Source organism: Platichthys flesus, chromosome 8 (assembly GCF_949316205.1).
Source record: "Platichthys flesus chromosome 8, fPlaFle2.1, whole genome shotgun sequence".
Classification (NCBI taxonomy): Eukaryota; Metazoa; Chordata; class Actinopteri; order Pleuronectiformes; family Pleuronectidae; genus Platichthys; species Platichthys flesus.
In genome coordinates this window covers 18,156,060-18,176,103 of record NC_084952.1, presented here as the reverse complement: position 1 = coordinate 18,176,103, position 20,044 = coordinate 18,156,060, and the positions used below count along the sequence as shown (strand labels likewise).

The following is a 20,044-nucleotide window of genomic DNA, read 5'->3' as shown; positions in this document are numbered from 1 at the left end:
ACTTTTCCACCACACTATGAAGTCTGCTCGTGTCGCACCACCCTGTCTCTAATGAATGAATTGGATGTGGAGGACGTCACGCCTATCCTGATGCTGGTAACACTATAATTAGACAATTACAGGAGTTTACAGTAAATGCTTATGTCATGCTGATTGTAATCTCTAAATATTTCAAAACTTCAATTCGCATGCAACATCTTGTTTCGGGTGTGGTCAGTCAACAGCAGCAATCAAATGCAGGAAGTTGACTTTGAAGCCTGGAATGCGTCTCTATCCCCCAGAGGCCTTACCTCTTATTTTTCCAGTGAGTCAGTTTTGGCACACATTATTTATCACCATTTGAAGATCTGTGGTTAAATACGTCTGGGACTTTCTGAAGGGTTTACTTTTTTACTTTTATTGACTGTAACCCACAGACTTCCTCAAGTCGTCAGCCTGGCACGGGACTCTGCCAAGATCCAGACAAAGAAGCAGGAGGGTTAGCACCCAGCTCCACAGTGCTCTGATCACAATAGGTGGCGCTACAAGTTGTTCTGAGCGCAGTGCAGGGCTAGTGGGAGCTTCCTCCTCGCCCTCTCCTCAGCATACTTTACCAGCAGCTCAGCAAGCTGTGAGTAATGTTAACCCAGTAGAATTATATTAACCCCTAACCCCTGTGTCCCTGTGTTCCTTGTATGGTGGGCTGCCTTCTCACCGAATCTAACTCCCAACCCTAATCATTTACTCTCAAAGATGTTAACAATAAGTACAGTGTTAAATTTGTATACTTCAGTGATGTACCTCGAAATTGTACCATTCCTGAATAAAAAGGATGATATATTTTTCTCTTTTAATCAACACCACAGTCAGCCATTATCACCATTATCACCGTCGTCTGCATCTCCTACGTGTATGGCACCTCTTTTTCATCCTGAGATATTTATATTATTTTTATCCGGTTTTGCATTCGTCGCTCGCCTTGTACTTTCTAAGCTTTTTCCTCCTGTTTTCTCACATGAGCATTTCTGGGAAATATCCACAGTTCAGTGCAGGTCTGAAAGCAGCTGCTATCAAGTGTGCCGTGTGCGTTGCCAATTATTTTCACTGAGAGAGAACAAAGACAAAACTTCTGTGTTTAACATCTAACCCAACTGGTTAAGAGACACATGTTGCTATGGAAATAGAGATTACTTGGAAAATCCCAGGTTGTGAGTGTGTGTAACTGAGTGTGAAGCACAGATTAATATCCAGATTGCTCAGTCAGGTTCCTCTGGTAAAATTAGGGTTAAAAAAGCTAATCATCAGCAATTAATCATGTTCTTTAACTTACAGGTGATGTAGTAGTTCACGTTCTTCTTGAACTCCAGACCCATGTAGTTGGGGCTGAACTCCTGGAATTTGATGGTGAACTTGATGTCCTTCTCGGGCTTGTTGCAGTTGACCAGGACGTTGGGATCGAGGACTGTACTGCAGGCCTCTGCCTGCTCCCTCTTCACCAGGTACAGCTTGTAGAACTCATACTCTCTGCCCTGGTCGGCCTTGGGACAGATGATGTCCAGCTTGTCCCCGATGTCTGGGTAGATCACCAGACCCTTTCCAGTCACAAACCTGGGGGATGAGAGAGAGGCGACAAATTGTTACTCACACGTTATAAAGTCTCGGAAAAAGCCGCCACATAATTCAATAATTGTTTATGGAGTCTTAATACTTTGAGCTTCAGGAGTTATGGGTTTAGATTTGTCTGGCTTGGGCTTTTAGCAGAGCGTAGTTAATTTGGCCCCACAAAATCTCTCCATGCAGCAGCTTGACATTGTTCAGTGTGACTCAACAGAGCGGCACACAAATCCTCTAAAAGTTCCCTTTCATACTTGGAGCCGAATCAAAGCATACCAAAAGTTTGCGAGGAGGGAAACAAGATGGCCAAACACAAAATGGCCGCCACGGGAGCCGCTGCAGATAGGATTACGGCCAAAGAATGCAGCGGATTCTTTTTTCATATTCTTCGGAGGTCCATATAAGACCCCGCAGCTTGGACGCAATATCTGGGCTGCCTCTACTTCAGAGGTGCACAGGGGTCAGTGGGGAGGTTAAGGCTTCCTGGTTCATCTTCCCTCTGCCATGATCATCCACCAGAGGATTAAGATAATCCATCTGGCCTTACTGTACCTCTCCACCTCGCTCTCCGCTGCCAACTCAATCAGATCAGCTCTTGTTCTCTTTTATTCACAAAAGGTGGGGGGGTGGGGGGTGAACAGGAGGGGACCCAGTGTGCGTGTGTAAGTGTGTGTGAAGAGAGGGGGCGGCGGTGCACTGAGAGCTTGCAGTGTGTTTGGGCAGTGGTGTGTATGTTTATGCCAGCCCGCCATGTGTGTGTGTGTGTTTGTGTGTGTGTGTGTGTGTGTGTGTGTGTGTGTGTGTGTGTGTTTGCTACTCGGTCAGCAAAATAGGCTGAGGTTGCGGTCTGATGGGGGGGGCTGAGGGGTCAGGTTGGGGGGGTGTGGGGGGCAGACGGGCTGAATCATTGTTCTGGACTTGTTGAGGCTTAAAATGTCAACATGGTTCAGCTCTGCTGTCCCAGTTAGCCAAGCATTAACCCAGACAGCCGGACTGACCACGGGTGTGCTTATGTACGTGTGTGTATTTGTGTGTGTGTGTGTGTGTGTGTGTGTATTGTGGTTGCAGACAGCGAGCACAGCAGCGGGGCTATCTGCTAGATCTGCCCATGCCAGCGGATTTAAGCAGGATTTAGAAGCGCGCAATGCATTTGTTGTTCTTTCTGATCCCTCACGTTTTAACAAGACATCAGGGTCTCTCTCTCTCTCTCTCTCTCTCTCTCTCTCTCTCTCTCTCTCTCTCTCTCTCTCTCTCTCTCTCTCTCTCTCTCTCTCTCTCTCTCTCTCTCTCTGTCTCCCCCATCTCTTTCTCTTTCTCTCTGAGAGCAATCTCACCATATCTACGGCCTCTCGTTTCATCATCACACACATCATTTCACCACTAAATAACTCACTCCTCAGACTGCGGCCGGGGAAGGGAAGACCGTGACGCCTCCTGAGAGAGACTGATAGAGGAGTGTGTGAGTGTGTGTGAGGGGGCTGCTTACGATCGCCATCCCTCCTGCTCTGATGTTAAACACTGGCAAACGGCCATCCGCTGTGGGAATAAAATTATCATTTAAAAAGTCCCATTTTCTTATGAATACCCCCCCATGAAAATGAACATGATTGGATAAGGGCCTTTTCAACATTCATGGGCATGACTCCATTCACTAAAGAGATAAATGCGAAATGAAATTTGCAAAACAGTCACAATCCGGTCCGCCGCCCTCCCGCCGCCACCCTCTGAATATGATGTCATGAAAGCATGTGCCCTCGTATGAAGCTTTGGAAACGGGTGAGACGTTATTTCCCCAGCTATTGTCTGGTGCTCACGGGATGAGCCGGGGGCCGGAGGGGGGGGGGGGGGGGGGGGGGGGGGGGGTAGGCTGCGCTAATTCAAGGGCCGATAAGAGCAAGAATGTGGGGTATCCTTTGTCCTATACCTCTACCAACATTTTTGCCGGTTTTCAGCGACAACACTCACATGTGTGTCTGTACAAGCTCAGCGTACCTATGTTTTCATCTGTATGTGTGAGTATGTGTGATGTGTGTGTGTGGGTGGGTGTGTGTGTGTGTGTGTGTGTGTGTGTGTGTGTGTGTGTGTGTGTCTATGAAGACATGGACACAATCAGCCTCTAATTGGATCTACAAGATGCATCAGTGAGGCATAAACAAGTTTCCATGGTAACATTCAGCTTTGTTGCTGACCACCCCCCCCCCCCCTCCCTCTTCCCACCTTCTCACTATTCCTCCCTCTAACCCCCCAATCTCAGCCCCCTCTATTTCTAGCCCGAAATCTCATTCCCTCTTGCTTTATCCTTCCCTCTCATTCACCTCCTCGACATTTCCCTCATTCTGTTTTTTCCTCTTATCCCCCCAACCTCCCCTTCACCATCGTCCTTCTCACTCTACCCCCCCCCCCCCCATCCCCCCCACCCCCCAATCTGCACACACAAAAAACACCTTGAGAAAAACAAGTGTGGAACCAGAGGAAGGGAAAAAAAGAAAGACCAGACGCACATCAAAATTAAACCTCTATTTGTTTCAGGCAACAAGTAGGTGTTCTCTATTTTCTGCTCCTTTGTCGGGAAATTGATTTAAACTTTTTGCCCCTGAAATAATCCATTTCAAATTAGAACAATGAGCCTCACAAACCCACTTACCAGTTTTACATCCCATTTATTTGATTATCAAAGCGAGCCGCCACAGTTTAGATGAATAATTAAGATTCCCAAAATCTTAATATCTTAATATCCCTGAAGGATTTAATCACAATCCGGCCCCCTGTCATTGATTCAATTTTCCGAGCAGGCCTCCTATTTGGCGGTTAGATAGCCATCCTAAGTGAATTCTCTGCTTCTGTTTCCCAGCCTTTGTTAACTGTCTGCTATAATGAGGCTCTGGCTGCTGTGGAGGTCTGGAAGCGCCATCGCAGATGGGAAAGAAGCAACATAAAAGAAATAGGGCAGCAATTAGTGTTTAGCCCAGTTTAAAAGCCCTACACTTGGCAAGCTGCGGCCCAGCTCCAGTCCAGGATGCGAAACTAAACTGGTGGGCTGGGACTTTGTCTCCCGTTTGTCTCTCTGTTGGCTTAATCAGCAGCACTCCGGTGCTACACACAGCCACGCAATGGAGAGGAGGAGACGAGTGACTGAAGATTATTGTACTTTTGAGGAGGTCGAAAAGGGAAAAGGGGGGAAAAGGGAGGTTGAATTGCGTCTTTCATTCAAGTTGTCTGGAGACTTTTTAAAACCTGTTGATGAAAGAAGCTTGAGAGCACAGAGGAAGAGCCGAGCAGATACAAACGATGTTTCTGGGAAATGACCCCGAACGCGAGGGACCCTTTATCCCCCTCATGTCAAACGAGGTGGATCTGCCCGGACCAAACCAAATAAAGAGAATCATTTTCAAAACAACCAAATGAGGTTGGTTTTTGTTTCATCTGGACCGCTCCACATTGCGCTCAATCCTGCAAAGAGCTTACACAAACAGAGCTAACGCTGCAGCACAGCGGAGTGGGAACAGAAAACAACGGAGCGGAGGAAAAGCGAGGCGAGAGGAGAGCCGCCCCCCCCCCCCCCCCCTCCTCTTTCTTTTTACATTCCACTGGTGAATATGAGCACATGATCTCACATATGCTACACTCGCCCCCCACCACCTCCCATACACACACACGGATGTGAGAGCGCACAAAAGCACTGTGGGGTGCATCCTGGACCTTCCCAGCCCAACTTCCCAGCCGCTCCTATTCAAGCGCCGTGCCCTCACCGACTTTCATATAAAACGCCGCCTACACTAAGGCCCACTCAAAGCCCCTTACAGAGCCTCAAACCGGCCCTTCCCCCCAGTGCTCTCCACCCCCGTCCAGTCAACTCAGGCCTCTGCCCCGAGCACTGCACTGGCAGGCAGCCTCGACCGCTGAATAGATGGACCCGAGGCACAGGATCTGCCAGAGAAAGAGGCAAGGGCACGGCTCATATCAACAGTATGGTGTCAAATTGATTTGTTCTTCCTGAGTGGCAGCATGAACATTCCATACATATCAATTCAAATCAGTTATCCTCTACTGCGTATACTGGCATATCCATCTGGACCAGGGAAAACACCCTGATCGAGGTACCACTAGTTTCTGTCTCTTTTCTGAAGCCAAACTGATGTTTCTCTATTCCTCTCTCTTGCCGTTAAAGCACATGACCGCGCCCTGCTAAACCCAACACACATTCACACACAATCATCACCACAATAGACTCTCTATTCCCCTCGCTATCAGCAAGATAATTATCACACCAGGAAAAGGGTTCCCTCACCGATTATCATTCCTCTCTTAGATTATCCACAAAATCAGCATGGCTGCTTCCCTCCTGTTATTACAGATGCCACTTTCCATACAGACGCCATATTCACAGCCATCCCAATCAATATTCTATAGGCTTACACTTCAAACAGATTTTATGGCTTCTCATGGAACATTACAGTAATTCACCCACATGACGGGAGTTAAACTTGAGTCTGTAAAGAACACAAAGCTGTGTTATGCAGAGTATTGCCGCTGAGCTCTTGTGCAATTTATATATGTATAGCTCTGGGGATTTATAGCTTCGCTGGCCTGAGGCGGTCTACGTTGTGTGTAATCACAGGCTACAAACCATCCGGCTCTCATTCAAGTCAATCAATATTAAATAAGTGTCCGCAAGCAGCGACTGTTTCGGGCCCTAAACTGCTTTCAGATCCATCAAGATAGAGCCTGCACGCTCGCTCGGGCCTCACAATGGAAACATTCAAATGGCGGCTTCTGAAATGGCTCCGTTCTTGATATGTGGTTAAGAACCACTGAATGCAGTTGACACAGTGTGATCATTTCATACCCGGGGGGAAAGAGAAGACATGTATCATCAAACTGTCAGTGTGTTTGTAATGCTCCAGAGAAATTTGCCACATCTATAATGCTGTCGATCAATGCGACGCGTCAGCAGTATGTCACCAGCAGATCTGGAACCAGTCTCCCTCTAGGGTTTGAAGCGTTGCAGCAGGGCAGGTGACCCGGTCACACGTGTGTGCTCGGCCCCGAGTGCTTGTATACAGAGGTGGCTTCTGTCAGGCAGGGGGCAGATGTTCTTAGGAAGTCCTGACTATAAACCCACATGCATAAACATACGCCCCAGAGTGTACACACACCGATTTCCTCACATATCACACACAGTAAACAGGTTCCCTCAATGCCCGTGCAGGCCACACACACACACACACAAACACGTGAAGAGGCACACGCACAAACAGAGGGATCCTGAAATTAAGCAAAACAAGGCCCATCTGGCTCCAGAACTGTTTAGCAAAGCAGAAAGGATTTTGACCCTTATTATAGAGCAGCAGGACGAACTCGCCAACGGGTTAGTGGTATTGGATAAACTATAAACTCACTCCAAGTTTCATTTAAACTCCAGTAGACCAGACTTGGCAGCGTCGACTTGCTGAAAAGCAGAAAAGCTCGGTATTTCCCCCTCCGGGCTGTCCCCATTAGAGCGACATAAATGAAGATGTCAGAGGCAAAAAGGACAGACAGAATATCCTGAATTCCACCCTGCAGAGACCTGCTTTTGTACGTGTGAACACAGACACCCCCCCCCCCCCCCCCCCCCCTCTCTCTCACACACACAGACAAACACACACTAGCTTCAGTTAGCTCAGTCAACAGGCTGGCATGCACGGCAAATGAGATTCAGTGTGACTCATGGCGCCGGGCGAGTTTCTACAAAAACACGCGCACACAAGAGTGCGGCTGACACACACCTCTCATGTTCACCAAACAGGCTCAGTATGCTTGCCCTCGATCACTGTCACATGAGGGGTTAGCATCGCACCATCGGCGGCCATAATGAGCTAACAAGATGACACCCAGATGGCCCTGCCACGAGGAGGACAGAAGAGGACGTTGTTGCTCGACGGACAAGCCGAGGAGGACCGTCGGGCGAGAGGAGTGTCAGAAGTCATTAGGGAGGAGAGAGAGCATAATCTGTTTCTTCTTATGGCCTCTGTGGTTTCCGTCAACGCAGAGCCCATCCCTCTCTAAGAGCAGGGGAGTTAAGCGAGCGCGGGTGTATGCGGTCGTGATTGAACGTCATCCACGGTATCACTGACAGCGGGAGAAGGCCCAGACTGTTGCTCTCTGCGTCTCTACTTATTCATCCCGGAGCCCAGGGACTGAGCTCTTCCAGCTGGCGGGTAAAAGAGGAGAAGGAGACGAGAGGAGAGGAGAGGAGAGGAGAGGAGAGGAGAGGAGAGGAGAGGAGAGGAGAGGAGAGGAGAGGAGAGGAGAGGAGAGGAGAGGAGAGGAGAGCTGGATACGACAGGAGAGCTTGGGTCCGTTTCAGCTCGAGTTTAGCCTCATTCTGGTGTTGATCTGTGACCCGCACACACACAAGCCTCCTTCCTCCTCGCCTAATTCCTACCCTGGCCATGAAACAACACACACACACACACATGCACAAACACTCACACACAGCCAGCTGCCTCCCATCACCGAGGAGCAGCCACAGATGGGCTCTGCATGCTCCGTAAAGATCTCTCCACAGGCCCAGTCTACATTCGCTGCCAAACCCGCCTGGCCCGAGCCCACTGTATGTGTGAGCGAGTTTCTGTGACTGTGTGTGCAGATATACGTGTGCCCATACATGCCTGAGTGGGTGTGTGTTACTGGGCCAGACACCCAGAGCTGGTGTGTGTGTGTGTGTGTGTGTGTGTGTGTGTGTGTGTGTGCGTTGGTCGGGAAGCTGGACAGTCCTTGAGAGAGGAATCCCCCCCCGGGACTTGGAGATGCAGAGGCGAGAGTCCAGATCTGGACCAGGATGCAAGGTTGTAATCAGTGCCGAGCAGAGCAGGAGGCGAGCGAACGCAGGAGAAACCTCCCAGATGAACAATAGCGTGTCTCACACTCACCCGATTGTGTTTCACTCCCACTTGGGGGAGCGAAGACGAAACTAGAGAGAAAAAGAATCATAAGCATTATCAAACCCACTCAGCCTGCCCGCGTTGTTGTTAACCAGCGGCCATTTTCTGCTGTGTATCTCCAGCCGTATTGATAAGCCCTCAGAAAGCATTCCACAGACAATACGCCGCCCCATTGATGTCGCTACTCAATGAGCACATCACACTGTGCAATAAACACGCACAGGCATGCGCGCCTACAACACACACTCGCACAACTCCAATATTGTAGACAATTCAGTTGCGCTTAGATAGAGCCAGTCATGGTTAAATTCAATTTTTCACAATTGGCCTCCTATCGCGGTGTGGTTCAAATTTAGTCGGGGATCCAAGATTTATGCTGAATAATGAAGCAAAGGGAAAAGCTCATTGAGGAGGAGGGACAGGCTCCGGCTTGTGGCTTAAGTTTGCTTAATTTTTCGAACTGGTGCTCAACGACTCAGACCTCCTTTTTGCCCCCGCATGACAGTATCTTGGCGCTGACACATCTGGGGATCAAATCAGCGAAGACGTCTCCCAAACAAACCTGACACCCATTACTAATGAGGCCGGTTTTTGATGGAACGATTTGACTCGGTGGGGAAACATGTTTATTTGTGCTCTTTCCCAAGTTCTCCCAAAATTTATATCGCTCTCATATCGGTGAGGCTTACAAAAAAATTGGAGCTAGAGCCAGCAGCTTGTTAGCTGAACATAAACACTGGAAACAAGGGTAAACAGGCTCCACCGGTGGGTAACAGGATACGCCTGCGAGCGCTGCCTGCAACACCACAACGTGGAATTTCGAGCGGGCTGAACAAATGAGGTATAGCTTATTAATTAGTAGATTTAAAGGTGCTAGAGCTAGCCGCGTCACCTGTTTCCAGCCTTTGAGCTAAGCTAAATGTGGCTTTAGTGTGCAGACATGAGACTTATGGCAATCTTCTCATCCAAGCACTTGGCAGGAAAAGCGGATCCAGACATTTCCTTGAAGGGATATTTATTCTTTGCCTGCTCCCCGCCTACCGAGAGAGCAGAAAAAAAGATTTGGTTTTCTTCTCTTCTCAGAATATAGAAATAACCTGCCGAATTTTTATGGCCGCACTTTTTACGATCAAAGGGGGCCCGAATCGATATTTTATGAGTCTGTGCGTTGTTAACAGGTGTTAATGTGCCACAGCTACAGAAAGTCTGGAGCGCTGGGGAGAGACCAAAAGGCTTCCTCGGAGAACAAAGGGAAGACAACGGCGCACAGAGAAGCAAATCAATCAACCTCTGTCAGAATCCGTCTGGCTTTGACGGCGCAGCTCCGAATGCAGAAGTGAAAAAGATAGCATGCAGCAAAGTTCAAAATACTTCCATTGTTCACCTTGTCAGTGTGAGAGACATTTGCAAGGGGAGCGGGGGGGAATACACAAACACAATATTTATCTTGCGTCGCCTTCCCTCCTGACTCACTCTTTTTTTAATGTATTCCTGTTATTGTGAGGAGCGCCATATTGGAGATGGATGGTTAGACGGGTCCGGTAGGTGATATGTGTCTGCTACAGCCCCCCCCCTGTCTCCAGTCTAAAGCAATAGCAATAATTCAGTCACCAACATACAGCCCGGGGCTTTTTTTTTTGTGGCATTTCAATTGTCGGTGGTTGGTGGTTTTTCTTCGGCATTGTTCTTGAAACTGCTGCCCTGGGAAACTGGGAAAGTCAAACAGCTGACGAGATGTCACCTCATGAACTCTCTCCTCTGTTTCACACACTCACAAACGGCCACGTTGGCGATCTGACGCACACTCTCCCTCTCAACCGTCCTTCTTCTCTTTTTTTTTTGTCTCTCCACACACACAATCTCTCATCAATTGCTCGTCAAGCTCAACGGCACACACAGCGCTGTCCAAACAAAGTGAGATGCCGCCACCGCCAACTCCGCTGCTGCTGCTGCTCCGGTCCCACAAGCATCGACTGCTGCCTTTCAAGACCGTCGACTCTTGATCATATCGTGTCAGACATGTGAGTCTTTATGGCGGCTGCAGGCCCTTTCACTCTTTCGCTCACAAGTCACGGTGAGAGCTCCCAGTAAATCTAAGGGATTTCCGTCAAGTGCGAACACATTCCTCTTAAATTAGTTATTCATTTGGCCTACAGCGGCCGGGGCTTGAGAGAACGTGTGTGGTGCAATAAAACGTAGCTTTAAACAGTCATTTCCCCACAGCGCACTGTGCATGCCCGTACCTGGGCCTCACATATGCCTGTTGTGACTGGTCATGCAGTGCTATATGGGGAGCATGTATGACCTGAGGATTTATCCTTTGCTCGAGCAGGGACATATGCATGAGCACACAAACGCACTCACACACACACACACACACACACACACATTCTTGCATGTGCATGTACATTATATATACGCACTCACACATTCTTCACCAGCCAACAGTAGCGAAACAAGAGAAGATAGGCCTCTCTGTGTGCGACTGACAGAGTGAATTACACGGTGAGCTAAAACACTAGTTTCCTGTCTCGCACAACAGCACTGGATGGCTTTCAGATGGATTTCGCTGAATCCTGTACAAACACAGAGTCAATATCAGGGTAATGGCCAATCGCCGAGGAAGAACAATTCCCAAGTAATTTGCGGAGAAAATGTGTTTGGGGCACTTTGCACCACAGTCTGTCGCCCAGCCACAACACAGGCCTGCTGCCAACAGGCTTCTTCTTGTTGCGAGGCACGAGGACAGCATTGGATGCAGATATCTGAATATTCCTCTTAAATATGTGGCGGGGCCCGATATCCCTCATCACACGCAGAGAAAAAAGGAATTGAACTGATGAAAAGCTGATAATTCTGTCTCTAACGATTCAGTGAGCCATGAAATCAATGACAAATTTGTGTTATGAGCAAACGTACAAGACATTTTAATCCTTCAGCACTTTGCCCCCGATATTTATGTCTGTCGCCAGCACTTTCATTATCATAAAGCGTCTTTAATATTTCTCAGCTGTGTGAGAGGAGCGCCACGCTGCAGATGATTGAGTGCACAGGATTTAGTGTCTCTCTCCTCGTCTCTCCTTCTCCAGCTGGGTCTGTGTACTTCAGGAGCGACACACACGACAAAGTCGACCGGGAGAGAGGGGGACACAGACAGAAGAGGAAGAAGAGAGGGAGCAAGGGGGAGGAAGCACTGAGCAAGCACCGAGGACATGGTGCCAACCAGAGAGGCCCACCGTGCCTCGGTCCCATCTCTCCAGCTGAGGGCTTTGATTCGCCTGATTGTCTCCAATATTGAGACACACAATAAACACAACACTTGGCGTCCATTTGCAATTCTAATCAGGCCCTCTCGACCGGCCTGGACAACCCAGCTACAGCCCTCTGGGACATCACTCATCTGCCTGCAAAATAATGACACAATCATCGCCATGGCTACGCTCCTACCGCGGCGCCCATGAGCGGCTGCACATCGAGGATATTAATACACAGGAGTCCTGGGAGGACTAAATGAATTAGCCAGGAGATTAGTTAGATACCAGGTTAATGAACGTGCCACGCAGGCAACTTCTGCCGTTGAGCATTTTGGGAAGGTTCATACACACACACACGTGCACGCGCACACACGCACACGCACACACACACACCCACACACACACACACACACACACACACACACACACACACACACACAGAGAAATCCCTAGTGGCAAATAGGTGAGCCAGCCGCAGGTCCACACCTGCTTCTGCAGGGCATGCTGCAACAGGATTTCAATAAACTATCTTCTTTCAACTTGAAATCTGGGCTATGTAAACTCAGGTCAATTATCTCACGACAAGGCAGCGAGTTGCAAACTTCAGCACTATCTGATTTAGATACGCTGTAAAGTCACGATAAACCGGCACCAACAGTGACTGTTATCCGCCGTTAAAGTCGGTGTTTATCTCCACCCATGTGAAATGTTTTTTTTTTCCAGATGTTAAGGATCGTAAATCAATGCAGTTTAAGACGTTTAAGATATGCAGAAAAAAAAAAGATATGTAGAGGGTTCTATCTTTTACAAATTGTCCCAAAGTCATGCATCTGTGAGTTTTAAAAGCCCATCTGTTGGCTTATCACGCTGCTGCTTTCATCGACGTGTCAACATGATGGTAATAGATGCTTGCAGATAAATGAGAGCAGAGTGACATTCAATCATCCACGTTTTTTTTTTTTGGAGCCTTGATGTATTTGCTTTAACAGTCACCCGGACGATGAGAAACTGCAATTTATTTCAGAAAATACCAGGCGCCTCTTATGAGACCGGCCATTTGACTTGCAAATCATACAAATGATTCATAACGGCAGCCATGCCTTTCTGCCCTTGTTTTCCAGCAAGCCCGCAAGCATGCCTGCACATATATACGTCCAAGAATGTGTGTGTGTGTGTGTGTGTGTGAGTCAAAGCTTGCAACAGGCAAGTGAATGACAGCCTGTCAGTGAACGAAATGTCATTATCTGCCTGATGTCTGTGAGCGAGCTGTGACCGGGGGGGGGGCAGGGTCACATCACTAGCGGGGAGTTGACACTCTGCGGACAGGAAACATTACTTTCTGATTTCCCTCCAGAGGGGAAACACTCTAGTCACAATCTGCAATGCTTCTGTTTGACCTCATTTAGAGGTCACTCCAGCATACGCAGCGCAATTATCCAAATGTGTGTGTGAGTAACGTGAGAGATACTTATCTCACAACCTTTTTTTAACGGGAGCTATTTTCTCTAAAAACAACATGGTGGGGAATTTTTTCGTCTTTGTTAGTAGGGCCTTGAGGAGACGAGTGCTGGTAAAACTCTCCCCTCCCCGTCCTTAGCCTTTGACTTTTTCTGTGTTGCAACAATACAGGGGTTTTAGTTCGGTGTCCTGCAGTCGATCTGGGAGGGAGCTGATAAGAGGCGCTGATGGATAGGTTTAATCAGCCGAGCCCAGGGATCAAGACCAAAGGACAGATCAATCAAACGCACTGTGGTTTATGAAAGAAACAGCTTTTCTGTGTCACCGGGGTCTCTGCTGACTCTTTTCTTTTCTGAGAGAAGAAGCAAATAGCGCAGTAGGCTAGATATGAAAAGTGAAGGAAGGTAACTTGGGTTGAAAACTACCGGGACTAAAAATAATAAGCCGAATATAGAGAGAGGGAAAAAAAGTTCCGCAGTGAAAAGGGCACATCTGTAATCAGTAGACGGAGGTTGAACTCCGGCTGCAGCTCTCTGACAAAAGCACGGAGCTGAAGTTCCCCCTGTTCTCTAACGTCTTAAATACCTTCTGACATGAACTGAAACAAAACTCCGGCTAAATCCCCTTATGACACATAAAAAGTTGAAACCGAAAAACAAACCCTCCAGTGAAAGGGAGATAAAAAAAAAGGGAGCACAACAGAAAAAAACAATTTACACCCAACACACAAAAGATCTCCTTAGAAGAGAGCACGCGAGACGCTGCTCTAACTGGGACACGGTGTTTTTCTGTTTTAATACACAGCCGAGTCTTTAAAGCAGCTTCTTATCAGAGCAGGTGAGTGACACGTCTATTCTCTGCTTACGATCTCCGCCCGTGATTGTAAAAAGACAGCTACACATGTCCCATCCAATCCAAGACAAATTAGCTGCTCTTTCTCTTTCCCCCCCCCGCCCGCCGTCGGATGGTAGATCTTATCCAGGCGGACATGCTTAAGTTGTCAGTGGGTTTCTAAAACCCATATTGAACAGCATATTGACTGATGCAATCTCAGAGACACACATCATTAGGCTCATTAACGGGGAATGTAAAAAGGGGAGGACGGCCTAACTGGTGCAGCGGGAGTCTGTGTCTCCGCTGATAATACTCGCCTTTAACAAGCCGGGCGCCGGCGAGGACACAGGCTGTCGGTATAAAAATGAAATGTGTGTGTGTGTCTGTGGTTGTGTATGTGTGTGTCGGTGTGATGCGTGTGCTAATAAATAGCTTGTTTGACATGATGCTATTCTCATTCACACAGTTCGCTCTGTGATAACCGGGCGGATTGTGGCCTCGTAAAGACGCTCCATGTGTTGTTTTAGGAAGCCATTACAAACTGGGCCGTCTCCATTACAAGGGCTATCTGATCATTATTACCGCCATCTGTAACGCACACTCAAACCTTAATCTGCACAAGCCAACCACAGCTGACTCCCGGGCTAGTGAACACACACACACACACACACACACACACACACATATATATACCTCGACACACTACCTTCCGCCGTAGTGATATATGGGTGCATGTGTGTGTATCCAAACATGACACAGCAGCTGCTCCTTCGTCACATTGCGGCTTTCAGGTCAACACGTTTTAGTCCGGCCTACTTAGGCAACGCAGCGTGCAGCAGCTCCGCAGTCCTGCTGAAGCCACAGGCGCGCTGCGCTCTGCGCGGGGCCCGAACCCCAACATCCGTGCAACGCAATCGCAATCTCCCAGCCAGAGCTGCCCCGCACCCTTCAAAGGCTCATCACAGGACGCACATCTAATGCAGAGAGAAGGCCGGTTAAAGCCTGAGCCAGGCACAGTGCTTTGAAGAGAGGGCTCCAGCCAATCCGACAGGAGCCAAATCATTTCCCCTTGCCGCCGCCATTCCATTGTGTGCGAGATGCACCAGGCGGCTCTATTTTGTGGCCGCATGTGGGGAGCGCCTTCAAGGGTCACGCCACTCCATTCCAGAGCAGGGCCACTGCAGGAAATGAGAATCCGGCGGATGAACAGGGGGCTTCTGGACAATAAATATATTCATGCATTCATGTATATTTCAAAACCCGAATTTGACTCAGCCAGCATAATGCACATGCAAGGTTCTGACTGCGAGTTTCCTGTCGTGCACAAGGTGCCACAATCAGAGGTGTATAAATAAATCAGAAAATGCAGCAAACAGAGCTCCTGAAAGCAGCAACACGGGGCCCGGGCCCGGCTGCACACAGAAAGGACTCACAGAGGTTTGTCTCCAAAGAGAGGCTTTCATCTCGGAGACGGAAGACGAGGTGAGAGGAGTGATGGGGTGGAGGCTCGGCCTGTCATGTTTCACAGTGGGGGAGTCGGGAGACAGATGAGGAGAATAGCAAAAAAAGTTTTCAATGCAGTGGGAAAAATGGGAGACGAGACGGCAGAGCGGCACATTAGGATTAAAGCGGGTTAAAAATCACAGTGTGAAGTATAATATTACGGGGCTTTGAGAGAGAGAGCTGCCACGGTTACTCATTACATCGAGTTCCACGCAAAGCCTTCAGTCTTACGCTCTGCATAGTTCATAAAGCGGGCGGAGAGGTTTAGGATATTGTGTTTGCTTTAGCAGACTCTCGCTCTCCACTTCCAATATCGCTGAGATGAGAGGCTTCCAGTGCCCGAGCACATCATGGGGGAGAATAAACACACACATCTAATGGGGAACATGTGTGTGGGAGATGAAACGGCCTCCCTCATATGAATAGGATGAAATATAGACCTGTGCCCCGCCGCGCTCCAATCACGGCCTCGAGGAGTCTACGTGGAGGGGGTGGTGTGGGGGACAGCAGACCCCCAACAGGCTCTCTCACTCAACACACACACAAGCTGCCAATATGGCCATTCTGCAGAGGATTCATGCGGAGGCCAGAGTCTGACAGTGACATCTCCATTCACTCATGAATTCTTTCTCTCTTCCCAACATGCATGGACACACACACACACATACAGCCACAGGCCATGGGAGGAGGAGGAGGAGGAGGAGGAGGAGGAGGAGGAGTGGTGCCGGGGCATAAAAAAAGCCTTTCTCCCTGCCGTGGGTCTCTGTGGGGTTTAGCATGGCATTATGGAAAGATTAGACTTTAGAGGAGCCCTACTATCTGATGTCATTGTTGGTTTTGACGTTGTCTGGATGGCTTGTGGAACTCGGACCCGATGGCAGGCACATTTCACCCCCGGACAAAAATGCCTGGGGTTGCAGTCGTGATTGATTGCAGGTTCCCCCATTGTATCTGTCTGGTATGGCTCTATTGGAAGAAGAATTAGTCGCACAAAAACTCCTGGAAAACGCTCCACATCTGACTCCATCAATCAAGTCGGCAATCAAAATAATTCAATTAAGAGACTTAAATCCCGCTGGCTTACGAGTCCCTGCTTCGATGGCCCAGAGACAAACTCGATTTACTGACAAGCCATACATGATAGCATTAACTCCACTTTAGGGCTCAAATCTGTTTCCATGACTTACATTTTCTAAATATTCTGGGAAATGCAGGGGAAATAGCTGAGTTATAGTGTTTACTTAGCGAAAGGACAACTTGGAAAATATCAAATAAACAAGAGAAGCTTTACATACATAAGGAAACTGCAGACGGGCCGTCCAGACAAATAAACTCGATTGTAATTTGTTTTCATGGAGAGTTATTTGCAAGAGCACAGGAAACTTTAGAAGTGTTTTTTTTTTTATAGATCTAGTAAATGGCCCCACATCAGAGATGCAGGATTGTGGAAAGAGTGGGAGAGGGAGGTTTGCTGAATATGTGTGTAATTGTCTTTTTCCCCCCGTTTCCGAGGTGTGAAAGGGAATGCAGGGTTGCACTGGGGCGTCCCAGGGAGAGGGCGATTGAAGCGTCAGTCACAGCTGCCACACAGAGCCCCGGCGCGCGGCAAATCCCAGGCCCAGCCCTCGCGGACGGAGGGGCCGAGGCCGGGCCTGGGAGCCGCGGGAGCCCCACAGGCCTTTTCTTCCAGCTCCTCTCACCAGCACAAGGGGGACTGGGGTCATGCTGGGAGTTTGCTTAGAAAAGGCTCAGCCAAGACTTGGCAGAATGGGTTAACGGAGGCATGCATATATACTCACACACATACACACACACACAAACTAGAAGGCTTTTTGGGCTGTCTCTCTTGCCTGTGGGCATGGTGGGAAAAAAAATGAAGTCGGGGGTGGGGGGGGGGGGGGGGAAGATAAAAGATAAATCAAACCTCCAGATAACATCTGAAAAAATTTTGGGACACACACTCCGAGAGACGGAGCAAGAGAGGGACTGCTCAAGTTAGATTACCGGAGAAATTAGTGGTTTTTCGCTCGATGCCTGGGGAGCCTAATAGTGGTAAAGTCCTGAGGATTATACACTGTGCCATTTCCATGCTCCCCCTAATAGTCTCCATGTCCTGCCTCTGTATGCCATAGATGGATTATGATGCTTTATAATTAACATGGGGGAGGGGGGCTGTTACAGTCCGCCCGTCTGCCACGGTGACACACTTACGGGGGGTGTCCCTTGGGAAAGGGCGGCTTCCATACCACACCACTATTCCATTACTTTATCATTCTATCATTCTATTATCCTACCACTCCATTCAATTACACTGTCACTCCATTAGTGTACTCATAAGAGTGAACAAAGAGCTCCATGATGATCATTAATGATATGTTCCAGGCTGGTTTGGTATGGTCATGCTTCATCCACTGTCTACCTGTAAAATATTATCTTTTTTCTCCCCCTTCTTCTTTTCATAGGAGTCATAATTAAATCATATTATATTACATTATTGTTGCGTGTTGTAAAATTATTTATTCGACAGAAAAAATAAGTTGTGAGTCAGAGATAAAAGGTTGACTTTTATAATTTCTTAACTTCTTAAATCTGACATCCTACAATTTTTTTCTTTGCATTAAACAATTTATTTAGAATTATAATGACTTTGTTTAATGCATATGTAAAAATATATTTCTCAATTTTGTAGCTGTGCTTTTTCAATCAGAAAATTGGTAAATTCATCATGAGGCTGGTAGAGCAGTTAACAAATACATATTAAAACAATTAATATTATATTATTTTATTACATATCATCAAATATATTATACTAATTGTTTAAGTTATATTTAATCCAAATGTCATTCTTTCTTGTAATTTTGTAGATGCAGATGAAAATTGTGTTAATATTTAAAGTTGCCAGTAAACATGTTTTTAGTCTAGAATATGTTTTGTAGATATTAAAAGCAGATGAAAGCTCCTGAAATGCTTGTAAATCTATTGATAAAGTAAGTAAATGGACCTTGAGTGAAGATTTTTTATCTCTTCAGCACAAAAAAGGGAGAAAAAGATATCGACATTTACATCATAGTTTATAGAAAACTCGGTTTCTCATCAAAACCACAACTGCCCTGCCCTATTCTTTTTGTTGTCATTATTTGTTTTGATCCGTCATCCCCTTCCCCTAAGTCCTGGCACGCTAAATTCAAACTTTCCCACAAAAGTCTTTGGAGTGCCACAAACTCGGGGAAAACAGCTCCCTCGCTGCCTGTGTGCCGGTGACAACTCATGACGTCTTAAAGAAACTGGTAGTGCAGCTGGCTGTTAAGGCTGCCTGCCCGCTGTTTGAGCCCGGCGACTGATGAGGTCTGCCTCCACGGCACAGAGGGGTTCTCTGAGAAAGAGTTAAGTCTATGAGGTCAGTCCGGAGGAGGAGGTTACGAGTTCCCTGAGTCGTAGCCGCAGGGGTAATGGTTTTAGAGATGGCTGTCACACAGATCCGTTCCACTGTCCAACACCGCCACTGATCTACACCAACCCAAGTCTGCTTGCTTTTCAAATGCTCAACTTCTCTCTCCCCTGTCCCCCTTTCTTCTTTCTCCCTCTCTTTTCCCCATCGCACTGACACATGGAAGTAATCTGGGAGCTCTATGCTGGACTGAAAGGATGTGCGGTTGAGCCCAGGGCTGCGTTTCAACGCTCTACATTAGCTTCCTTTCCTCTCCTGTTTAATCCCCTTATTTTCCAACTGCTCTTATGTAAAAGAACTAAGATGGCAAACAAAAGGCAGACTCTGCCCATTCAACTTTTTCCCCCACTTCCTGTAACTCTGCGTTCCTTCGTTTTCCACTCGATTCGAGTTGAGGCAGCGTGTAGAAATCGTTAAAGGGACGCTTTCCAGCACCAGCGCCTTGTGCCTCTGCTTGGCAGAGCTGGGGCTGATGGGAACTTCCTGGCCGCTGCCAGCCAGGCCTCCGTCTAATGAAGGCCGGCCGCTAACTGCCTGTGAGGCAGCCACTGTTTCAGCCTCTCCACACTCGTCCACCGCTCGGCCCTCAACACTTTCACAGGGGCACACTGGCACGCTCCTAACACTTCCTTAATGCTCCACTGTGGCTGAACAAAGAACAATAGCACACCGACATGCACTCTCAAGCACTCATTCACTCCCATAATCCTATACTTGTCCCTTTCACATGAGCCTTAATGTCCTTTAATTGCAGCATGGACACAGAAACCAAACACACAATACTCACATTGATTTTCAGTTTTTTTTTTTTTTTTCATAAAATAAATGGACTTGCGATTATTAGACCATGCAGATACAGACCAAATATTTAAAAAAAAAAATACTTTGTGATAATCTTAATACATTTCTGCCTGAAATTGTTTTTGTTTTATGTATAAATAATGTTGAGTAATGCAAAGTTTCGACAATTTGTCATAGTTATTATGAGTCACCACCGACAACCTAATCCTTTGTCTGTCCCGCCTATG

General features: G+C 47.7%; 1 protein-coding gene across 1 annotated transcript in view; it reads right to left on the bottom strand.

Moving 5' to 3' along the window:
- efnb1 (ephrin-B1) overlaps positions 1 to 20,044 on the bottom strand; it is a 55,723-nt gene that overhangs the window by 29,782 nt on the left and 5,897 nt on the right. The window contains exon 2 of the mRNA XM_062394147.1: positions 1,310 to 1,587. Within this exon, the coding sequence (XP_062250131.1) occupies positions 1,310 to 1,587 (278 nt within the window). The remainder of the gene's footprint in view (positions 1 to 1,309; positions 1,588 to 20,044) is intronic.